General features: G+C 41.6%; 1 protein-coding gene across 4 annotated transcripts in view; it reads left to right on the plus strand.

Annotated features, from left to right (window-relative positions):
- Positions 1–7,457, plus strand: part of LOC118291757 (septin-7) — a 35,360-nt gene extending 27,903 nt beyond the window's left edge. For 3 of the 4 annotated variants that reach the window (XM_035620132.2, XM_035620131.2, XM_035620134.2), the window contains 8 exons: positions 212–304; positions 525–621; positions 3,638–3,689; positions 4,175–4,300; positions 4,716–4,736; positions 5,665–5,800; positions 5,899–6,044; positions 6,492–7,457. In XM_035620132.2, coding sequence (XP_035476025.1) covers positions 212–304; positions 525–621; positions 3,638–3,689; positions 4,175–4,300; positions 4,716–4,736; positions 5,665–5,800; positions 5,899–6,044; positions 6,492–6,528 — 708 coding nt within the window. In that variant the 3' untranslated portion in view covers positions 6,529–7,457. The remainder of the gene's footprint in view (positions 1–211; positions 305–524; positions 622–3,637; positions 3,690–4,174; positions 4,301–4,715; positions 4,737–5,664; positions 5,801–5,898; positions 6,045–6,491) is intronic. The other variant, XM_035620133.2, reaches the window with a different exon arrangement.
- Positions 7,458–11,830: the final 4,373 nt, after the last annotated feature.

Consider the following 11,830-nt stretch of genomic DNA (forward strand, 5'->3'; position numbering starts at 1 on the left):
GTCTCTGTCCCTGCTCTGTGCATGCTCTCCTGTGTGTGTGTGTGTGTGTGTGTGTGTGTGAGTGTGTGAGTGTGTGAGAGTTAATTTCCAGTACAACTATTGATGTTTATGGACCCGTCTGTTCCACATGCGGCTCACTCCACCGCATTACCTCTCATGAGGATTTTCCATTTCATGCTGCCTCTCCCCGTTTTCTCTCTGCTGTGCGCAGATCATGAAAGAAATCCAGGAGCACAAAATCAAAATCTACGAGTTCCCAGACACAGAGGACGAGGAGGAGATGAAGGTTGTCAGGAAATTCAAGGTGTGTTCCTCTTAACGCAACCCGCTATCAAACTAAAAAGCACCAAACCGCTTGGTTTTTAGTGTCTTGTGACCAATAGACAAAATATCCGTCCAGTTTGATCCTTGACTCAAAATGTTCTTGAAGGACGCATGTAAACAGACAGCCCCAGCCCACAGTGTATTTTTAGCCATGATGTGTGAGCCATGTTACAGTTGTGTCCCCTCCCCTCTCTCTGCAGGATCGTTTACCCCTGGCTGTAGTGGGCAGTAACACCATCATCGAGGTCAATGGACAGCGAGTGCGCGGAAGGCAGTATCCATGGGGTGTGGCTGAAGGTGAGGGACTGAAGGTCAACTGATCTGAGCTTTAAAATTCATCACACACATACACGTGCAAACATACCAGTGTCGGCAGTCTAATGGGATTATAGAGTTGGCAGTGGGTGTCAATGTTTTGCAAAGCAAAAAACACAATCCATGTGCTCTTGTTTTGCTCTCATCCCAACATTGAGTGTGCGCACGCACACACACACACACACACACACACACACACATACACACACACACACACACACACACACACACTGCATGCACACACTTTATGAAATAATGGGCCGTAGATAAGAAAGATATCATAAGGAGCATTGTAGCAAAATTATTAAAATAATTGCTTTCTTTATATTTAATTGTTTATTTTCTATGTATATTTGAAACAATACACTCTATTGTCCCCGTGGGGAAATTTGTCTTGGACTTAAGCGCTGCACATGTAACCACCATTAATACATGATGGAGATAGATGATTTGATCTAAATTACCTTTAGACCTCGTCTCTAATGTTATTTGTTGCAAAGGTCAGTGCATTACTACACTACACAATGTAATGATGACATCATTCCTACATCCAGTAAAAGAATAAGATTCTCTCTCTATTGTTTGCAGAGATATCTTGTAAAATGTGTTTTTTTCTTACCATATTTTTGTTGACCTTTGACTGATCAGCTCCAAAAGTCAATCGTCTGAAGATACCCTTTCAATATTTATAATCCCACCAAGTTTGGTGAAAATCCATCCATGTGTTGTAGTTTTATACACACCCACACAAAACGCACAGGGGTAAAAACGGTATCCTGGTTCTTGGCTGCGCCGCCACGCAGGATTACAAAACTTTATGCAAAGCATATTTAATACAAATCACACCGACATTTGACACAACCGGGGATGAGAACAGCATGAACCCATCACCCAACTCCTGCAGCCTCAGGCAACAAATTAAAATGTTAATTGATTGTAATGTGGTTGAGTTTACGTTGGAATACTCAGACTCTTGGATCTTGAGTCTCTGGTCTGCTCGCCTGAGAACAGACTGCTCACATGTCGACTGCAGGGGACATACTGTACCAGGAGAGCAAGCTTGGATTTGAACTCTTCTGCACCATGCTGACATCCCATACTTGACTGTGCTCTCCAATGCAGCCTGTTACAAAGAAAACATAACCCTCTGGTCCTGCCCCATACACCCTGAGTCTGTGAAGAGAGCGTAATCTCCGCTGTAAACGAGAACACATTGTTCACCATGGACCTTCCAGCTAAAAGGTGTTGTCCGCGTGATGCCAAGGTCCTGGTAGGAGCAGACCTGATCTATAAACATCCAACAAAACAGATTTGCAAATGTTTTGTCATGGAGAAAATATGTTAGGCCTCAATGATACACACCTTATGAAGGACTGCATTAAACAACAACTGTTTGACCACAAGGAGATTATAAGATTACTCCACAGGGTGTCTTTAATACTTCAGTATCTGCCACTTAGCCGTAGTCCTACAGGTCTGATAAACATAACTCCAGTTAATGTAATCAGTTGTACGCAGTTTTGACTTTATGACTGTTTTTTTATTTTTTTACTGCCAATTAAACTAATTGTCATGAGCAAACTGGAAAAATCTAATCCTATATGAAGAAAACAACAGAAATCACTACTGATTATACAAAAAAAAATAAAATAATGCAATGTAGGACCCAGCAGTGTGAACCCAGACATTTTTCTCTTCCGCACAGGATATGAGAATCTGTCTGACCCGACACAGGAAGCTCCTGTCACATTGTGGCATGGTATGAAACATGCCAACACGCTCAGTTTACAGTGATGAGGACTCCGCCGCTTAATGAATGTGGCTGGATGTGTGTACTGTAGCAGATGATTAGAGCTAGGGGAGGGAATATCCCACATCATGTAGACTCTGTTCTTGTCAGCAGCCGAGCACCATACAGCCTGGTGAGTGCTGCAGTGAGACTGTAATGCCACAAGTGTTTGACGTGTTTGGGGGGGGTGTAAGTTTTGGAATACCAAAAATGTTTTTGCCTCCATGACAGCATAAATATAGAGAGAGGGTGGGAGAGAGAGACAGAGCGGGAGAGAGAGAGGGAGAGAGAGGGGGCAAGGTTCCTGAGAAGATATGCAAGTCAGTGAACCTCAGAGGAATCTCAGAGGACTGGACAGAAATGGAAGCATAGGATGCCGCCTGCTGGTTGTTTCTGGAACTACAACCATCCACACTTCACTGTGAAAAACCAGAGTAAACCTTAAAACAAATTACATGAGGTTCAACCAGTCCATGGGTTTAACACTTTAAGTCGTTAAACGATTACAATCCTTCAACATGGCAAAAGTTGGAAATGTGACAAGGAGGGCAGGAACAGGGACCAATAATTCCTTCCAGTGAGCAAATACCAACAGATAGTTGAAAGCTAAAATGCACTGGTAAAAAGTGTGAATTTATTAAATGATTGGAGGAAAAGGGGGAAAAAAGATACAAAGTTATTTGACGACCATACAGTCCCAGGTCAGTCCGACTGACGCGTGGGGAAATGATTACCCAAACTGTAAAGGTCCGACACAGTTCACACACGTTCTGGATCAACTTCGACCGACAAGACTTTCTGTGTAGATGTGAGGTTCAGTTGGACTCAAACATGAGCTGATAATAATTCAATGGTCAAAGGTCAATGGTCACAGTGACCTCACAAGACTGGTTTTAATCATAATTCAATAATTCATACACTGATGATGAAATAAATATTATATCCTTTTTTATTAAATTTCCCATTACATATTATGAGTCAGGACAGACATGGATGTAAACTGCAACTTGACTTGTTTATGGAGACACCAATTCTAGCTCTTTAGTATGTTGAAATGGAATTGTCAGCTGCATAGCATTGATAAACATAGTTTGCCGTATTGCCTCTTTTTCTTGCTGTATTCATAATCAACTTTGGTCACATGTTACAATTTTTCTCACTCTAGACTTACATATTTACATTTAAACTCTGCTGTTTGTCTCCACACAGTGGAAAACGGAGAGCACTGTGATTTTACAATCTTGCGGAACATGCTCATCAGGTGAGCAAAAACATTGTTTTCCTTTTAATTGGTTTGTATGTTTGTTCTAATATTGTATGTTTGGTATTTGCTGTCAATTTTTAAATCTCCCCCTTCACAATGAATAAATATGGTATTTTATAAAAAAGTTAAGTAAAAAGATCATGATAATGTATAGCTAGTATGTATCTTGGTTTATGAGTCCATGATGTGATGATAGATGGGACTGTAAATGCCTCGGGCACCATCATGATGAAACAAAGATGGCTGAAAAACTTTGGCGAATACATTTACATGTAAAGTTACATTAATTAACCTTAGCTTGAGCCGGTTTTATGAAAATGCAGTTCAAGTTGACTAGTTTTCCACACGATGTTGATGGAACTTGTTACATAGTTAAAAAATGTAATTGAAATGTCATTGTGTTTGAAAATGCACAACAAAAGTATGTGAGCAAATGTGCTTGTGTACAAATATTTACTACTGAACGCAATTTTGTTTTCCAGGACCCACATGCAGGACCTGAAGGATGTGACGAACAATGTTCACTATGAGAACTATCGCAGCAAGAAGCTGGCCGCCGTCACCTACAACGGTGTGGACAACAACAGGAACAAGGGACAGCTGACCAAGTGAGTGGAGCTGTTCTTTCCTCGAATGCACATCAGTAGTGTGAACTGATGGGATTATGTTGTACTCAGAGTATCAGAGTAAACTGTTTTTTATCAGTGAGCACTTCATTCGCTGTGGAGGAACTTGCAGCTCAGAGGTCAAAAGTTCGCAGCGAGCGACCTACAGATTAAAATTGGCAAGCTGTCGCTAAATCAGCTTGGATCTTTAAACCCAAACACACCGACACTAACTTGCACCCCCACACACTAACTGGCCCCCAGTATCACTTGTGCCTAATCTGACAGCACTAACTCAGGCACCATATGACACCTAATCCCCCTGCTGGCTGCAGGCATCAGTAATCAGCAGCTAATGCATGGTTTATGGCTGCATGCTAAGTGTCTGTGCATTTGTGTTTTTTTTGTTTTGTTTTAGACCTGAGACGACTGACGGCATGTAAGTGTTGTTTCACTTCCTCATAACCTTACTCATCTCTCTGACCATTTTCACTTTTCTCTACATCGTGCGATGTTCTCTTTCTCGCTTGGCTCCTTGCTTTGCTGTTTCGACAACATCTCTTATTAACCACTTGAAGAATTTACTGTGCAGCTAATAGCTTGCTACTGCACAACCACTCTACGCTTATACATCTTCCAGTTAGGCAATGGACAAGGGAACTTTGTAACAAAGGTTGTATTAATGCCACATTCGCGTCATGTTAAAATTTTCATTCATGAGCAGTAAAATGAAAAGCCATTGATCGGCCTTATTATTTCAACTGAGGCTGTGGCCCAACAAGTGGAGAGGTCATCCACAAACCGCAAGGTTGGCGGTTTGATCCCCGCTTCCCCCAGTCAGCAAAAAGCACCAAACTGTTTTACACCAAATTTAGCGGAGGGAGGATTTGTGTTGAGATCTATGAGTTCACCCAGTTTGGCACAGTTTATCATTATATTTCTTTTACTTTTCTTTTTCTATTATAAGAGCTGGACATATTTGTTGGACTGAGTTATACTACCAAGTATCTAAGTACCATTTTTATTCTCCAAGTGTAATCTACTAATGCAGTCAATTCATCTAAAAAAATCCAAAACAAATTTAAGCAGCTAACTTGTCAACAGGCTAATTTAGCATTCATAACAATGTGAGCTCAAGTGTCTCCAATGTGTCTGCATATAGGTGTTATAGGTGAATTAGGGTTCGTTTTCCGCAAGCTGGACCTTTCCTTCCGCCCTACTTCTTTTCTTGCTTCTCATCTCTGTAGTCACAAAGACCTTTATAAGTGGGAGGGGAGGGGGTGTCCATTTAAGGATGTCGCATATGCGTGGCCATCCACATGCCTGCCACTGTGTGCTGTTCGTATGAACGCGGTTTGTGTCCTCAGGAGTCCTCTAGCCCAGATGGAGGAGGAGCGACGGGATCACGTGGCCAAGATGAAGAAGATGGAACAAGAAATGGAGCAAGTGTTTGAGATGAAGGTCAAAGAGAAGCTCCAGAAGCTCAGAGACTCTGAGTTCGAGGTAAACTAATGAGGCTGCTTGGCTGATTTAACATATATGTGTTGTGTTTATTTGTTTGTGTTCCTTTAATGCACTCTGTGCTTCCATCCCCCCCGCAGCTCCAGAGGCGTCACGAGCAAATGAAAAAGAACCTAGAGGCCCAGCACAAAGAGCTGGAAGAGAAACGTCGCCAACATGAGGAGGAGAAGGCCAGCTGGGAGGCCCAGCAGAGGATCCTGGAGCAGCAGAAGCTTGATGCTTCAAGGTAGACACACCAGCACACCTGATGATCACTTATGGTTTATAGATGATCATGTTTTTTCACTACTGACATGTTTGGAGTCAGCCGCTCCAATAGTTTAACAACATTTCTATAACACTGAGTCAGATCAACATAAATGCAGCAACAGCAACAAAGTTTAATACGGAGTTCGTGCTCTACCATCTAAGATCAGTGTATTAAATGTTTATCTCGGTCTTCACATCTCGTACACAAAAAAAGAGAGCTGTCTTCAGAAAAAGGTATCATCCGAAGTGATTAAGTGATTGTGTCGGAATCGGATATGGTAACGAATGAATTGTAATCTTTGACTGAACCCCCAATACAGAATTGCATCAGCATTTAGAGATGCATCAGACAAACATCAGTGTTAAGGATGAATGCGTCAGATTCTGTTAAAAGCTTGACTTTTCTCTCCCGTTATTTTCGCAGGACCCTGGAAAAGAACAAGAAGAAGAAGATATTTTAATAACTCTGAAGGACCTACCCGATGATACAGTCTATTTTTTCTTTCTTCTTTTTTTGCCAGCGTTTGATTGTCAGAACATCTGTCGATCAAACTACATCAGTTACAGTAAATAATTTGACCGTATTACTGTGTAATAATCAAGTGAAAGCCGGGGGTCAGTGTCGTCTGGACTTACGGCCTTATTTTTTTGGGGTCACGGCTCATTTAAATGAATACGTTCACATAAAAGAAGTTCAGATGTTCTTAACTCTTTTCCTCTTCTACTTGTGCTGTCTCCTTTTTAATGCCAAACCCCCCCCCCCAAAGAGGTCAGCCTTTCCTCGTCAGGCTGCAGCTCACCTGAGGCACTGTTCATATATGTATTTACATACATACATGTATAGGTAACACATTTAATTTCTTCCCGAGATATAATTCTCCTCCAGCTCCTCCCGTAAATCGTATAACCATAAATCTGCAGTGTTTAACCTTTTAACATTTTCTTACTTTTTACTCCTTTTTTTTTCTTCTTTTTGTATCGGCCCCAGTATGGAACTTGTGTCATGGCCAGTGTTTTTCTGTCCCTGCTCTTGGGAAACATTTTCCTGACTTGACTCTTGCCGAGTGTAACAAACGAAAAGAAATTGCTCATGAAGTCCTTCTAGATAAATTCATTAGAACCTCTTGTGCAGATTCTATATCAAAAAATGTTTTCCGACACAAAAAACCCTTTCCGGGGACAGGTTGTGGAAAGTCTTCGTTAGGTGTTGGTGGATGGGTGCGATTCTTCACTCAAACAGGTGTCAACTTAGTAACTGTACCAAGCTGGCTTTCTTAATATCACATTTAGCACTGTTTGTGTACTGCATCTTCATTTTGTAATTGTTTCTTGTTTCTGTTTTTATTGTACAAAGTCACATTAAAATAAAATTGTGATGGGGTCAAAATAACAGGTGGTCATGAAGTAGTAAGCATTTTATATGTTATGGCAAGAAGGTACCAAAACCATAGTCATTAATGTGCAGCTATACTGGCTTCCACTCTCTGGTTTCAGATGTTGGACCCAGGCTACAGGGATTTGCTCACATTGAGCCACAGGAGATAGGACTTGCCTCACGTTCGCTGTTCCAGGTCATCCCAAAGTTGGAAGGGGCAGGGGTTAGGGCTCCGTGCAGGCCAGTTAACTTCTTCTGTACAAAACTGAGAAAACCATTTGGGTTGAAACAGGAGGGTCTTACCCAAACAGGTTTGAAGCTAAGTAATCTCAAAGTCTAAGATATTAATGTATGTTGTAGCATACAAGATTTCCCCTGATTGCAACTTAAAATTAAAACAATAGCTGTCTCAAGTCCATACTGCACACTAAATCAAAACAAGTTAAGGAAAAGTGACTAAATACAGTAGCTCTAATTTCAGCGTGGGCTGTTGGTGTACGACGATGCACATGGGAGTTGGAGTTGCTCACAGCCGGTAAAAATAAAACCTTTAGATAGTGTAGATGCTGCTGAAATTGCTGCAGCCTTATGTAAAAACATAAGATCTCAAAAAAAGTTTAACCGGCTATGTCATTGTCATATTGATGTCTGTCAGTGTGTGTATTGTGAAAAAGTACTATGATACCCACATATATTGTGCATGTTTATACAATTAGTATTTGGATACAGCAAAAACCTGACCAAAAGTATGCTTACTGATCTCGAAACAGATCTTCTTTGATGTATCAAATTTCAGGCGTTCAAAGATTGTTGCAGTGGGGCATCAGAGGTATTTGCCACCAGCAGGTGGCAGCACGTGGCTTCACTGAACTGCCTCCTGCTGACAGACCCAGAGACTGCCTTTCAGCCTCATCAGTGAGTCTCCGAACTTTAATCACGGGCAGCCTGTTTTTGTTTTGATGTACTTAAAACCCTGACCGTGTTGAGGACTCGCCATTAGCTTGTAATGTCAAAGCCTCTCACCCTCTGAAAAGACCTCCCTCCCTAATCATCTGCACACAGTATTCTTTTAATCGCAGTGGGGGAGGATTCTGGGGGGGTCATGTGAGGAGTCCAGGTGAGCTGTTACAAAGATTATTGACAGAGTCCCTTGAGATGGTTCTTGGGGTCTTGTAAGGTTCTCATATAATTGGGAGTGTTGGATTGTTGTTGGAGTTCTTCAAACTCATGTGAGTTTTGCGGATGCTAGTAAAGGTCGGCTAAGAGGTTCCCAGTGTTTTGTTTTGTTTAGTTAAAAAAAATCTTGAGAATGTTTTGCACTATCTAAAAGTTCCTATTACATTGCTTCGAAGGGATCCTGAAGCTGTCCCCTGGGTTATTATGTGGTGAGTAAGGGATTTTAGAGGTTCTTGAGAGTTGTCTTCAGGAAGGTTAAGGAGTTCCAGGCATTCTTCATGAGAATTTGGGGTTTGCAGAGGATATTCCAAGACTCAGAGGAAGAAAGTGTCGGACATTCTATCCCCTTCGCATTCTTGATTCTTTCTTTTTTGACACACGCCCATAGCTAACCATCATCATTCTTTCCAAAATATTACGTTTTATGTATTCCTCCTTGTCTGTTGTTCTTGTTGGAATGGGGGGAAAAAAATGAACTACATTTTGACCATTCTGTGACACTCCCTGCCGAAACCCATTTCACAGGAATTGTGTTGCTAGGAAACGCCTTGAGTCCATGTTTACTTCCTGTCTACTGTTGAACAGGAGATTACTGTTGGACCATTTTGGATGTTTATTACTCCGAGTGTTGCATTTGAATAAGTGAGCTATAATTGAAATTAGATTAAATCAAAGTGAGGTTTTTCCAAAGACAGTACCAGGGGAGTGTTGTATCCATCTCTCGTTTTTTATAATAATGATTAAAAAAAAAATCAATATAGAGGTAACCTTAGATTCTTTCTCTCTATCTTATTTAAACAAAAGCTAAGCCCTTTGGACTTCCAGCTAGTCTGTGCAGTATAAACACACACACACACACACTGCCGCATCACACCACGGCCTTCCCAGCCTGACAGAGAGTCAGCTTCGGTCTCTCCTCTTGCCGATTGGTCCGCTAGTTTCTCGGGTCACCCAGGCGAAGACACTCAGCCAATTGTAGCGGTGTACACTAAAACCCATCACAACCCACATGACAATGCAAAATGTGGTCACAAATCAAATTCTGCTTGGGGGCTTCCAAAATGGCAGGGGCCAGCCCAGGCTGCCTTAAAAGGATTCACCTTTACCCTCGAATTGTCTCGGTACCCCACTATACCCCCCCTAAACTTCATCCATGTGTCCAAGTGGGTCAAAGTGCTGAACAGGCTAAACAGACCTGCTGATAGCAGGGAATACTTACTGGCGTTTCTACAACCACGATAAAAACATAGACATTGATAATGCTAATTTTTTTCCCTCATCTCATCAAGGACGACAAAGTGAGTGACCAGTCACCTTTGAACTCCTTTAGTCCATTGCCTAAAATAAGGATTCACTTAACAGGTCAAGTGGGGCAAAAGCTCCTGATGCCAAGACCTACATTATTAGTAGTATTAGACAACAGGCAGAAAAAGGTCCCATTAGCGAAGATGGATCTTAAGCCTCCACTGTGTTCTTCAAATTCATATCACTGTGAAATCTAAATCATTTTAACTTATTTGGATGAGGATCAAACCAGAAAATCATTCCTATTTTTCTTAAGTTCTTTAGAGGGATGTTTATTATTACTTCAGTTTTGAGTCCTTTACAAATTCAGTTGGATCTTGCCTGATCTTTATCCATGTTGCATAAGCAGTGAGGCCAGACAGGGGTGATAATGTCCAGTATTCATCCCACGGGTCATTCAGGCTGTAAATAGAGCTGCGATGTGAAGAGTGGCTGATCCTTTCACTGGCAGAGGATCCTGTGACACAGCTGACTGTCTGCAACAAATACTGTATCCCTGTCCGTACCAGAGATTCATATCACTGGTTACTAATTGAAATTACACCCGTTTGATAGGGTTCAAAGGCGACAGATATGTTACATAACGAGTAAGAACACGGCATCAAAAGAACATGTCATCAAGATGAGGGAAACCCGGTGGCAAAGTTGGTCACTGACAGGGACCTACCGAAACCTTCGGATTCCTATGTTATAGGGATCTCAAGGACCCTTGTAATAAAGCCTGTGATGAATCTGTAGAGCAGCCAAAGAAGCTTTTAGATCCCCATTCAAGCCAATAGAGAGTTCTTACAAGTATGCCCTGATTTCCTTCACAAATAACCTCAGTAGGGTCATAAGATCCTCTTTGAGAACCTTTGGAACCCTTCACAAACCCCTGAACCATTTTAAAAACTCTGAAATCACTTGGAATCCTCTTCTGAAATGCATCCAGAACCGCCTTTTGAGAAAACTTTGGGAACCCCTCCACATAGAACCATGATTGGGAATCTTAAGGTCTCAAGAACAAATGCAACCATGTCAAAAAGCCACCAAGAACCACAAGGAACCAACCAAATAAGTCTAAAAACCCACTTTAGGATCACTGGTATCCGCCAAAGAAACCCTGCAGGCTTGTTAAAAGAACGCATTTAAATTTCAGTTGGCGAAAATAAATAGAGTATATAAATGAGACGTTTTCAACACCATTACAGAAGTGAAAAAAATGCATTAGGTCAAAGGATAATCACAGGTTTAGTTGATAAAAACTGAAACCAAAGCATTCACCTTGTCTGAAATTACAGTAGAATGATATGCTGATTGAAACAGGCAGGATCAGAACAGAAGGATTCAGAAAAGAAACGACCAAAACGCATGAATGATAGAAAATGTCTTACCTCTGTCATTTTAATTTTGCATTACTGTAGGAAACCACCTTATCAAGTCACTTTTAAAACAGAAGACTTCACATTGAAAACAATAAAGTTAAGAACAATTAAGAATTTGTGTCAAAGGTCAATTCTCATAAGCAAACTGAAAATAAACAAGTTATAATTCAATATTTTTTAATATAGTTGAATATATTGAGTTAACAATACATCTACTGATGCACAGACTTGGACACATCATCAGTGTTGTTTCCTGGAGACACTGGGTGTTTCGGGTCTTACAACACACAGACCCCGACCCGTGTCCAAGTGGCATTCTACTGCCCCCACTGCTCTCCCCTCTTCAACCAGAGCCCCCACTGCTCTCCCCTCTTCAACCAGAGCCATCTGGAGGCTTTTTCCGCTGCCTCCACGTTGTTGCCTATGGCTCTTCTTCGGTTTGCACCTGTTATTCCCAGTGTGCTGTGGGCTTTGCTCAGGGAGTGACTGGCAAACCCCCGACTGCCCACCTCCACTGGCACACACCTGGTCTTCCACCCGTTC

The sequence above is a fragment of the Scophthalmus maximus genome, chromosome 22 (assembly GCF_022379125.1).
Source record: "Scophthalmus maximus strain ysfricsl-2021 chromosome 22, ASM2237912v1, whole genome shotgun sequence".
Lineage (NCBI taxonomy): Eukaryota > Metazoa > Chordata > Actinopteri > Pleuronectiformes > Scophthalmidae > Scophthalmus > Scophthalmus maximus.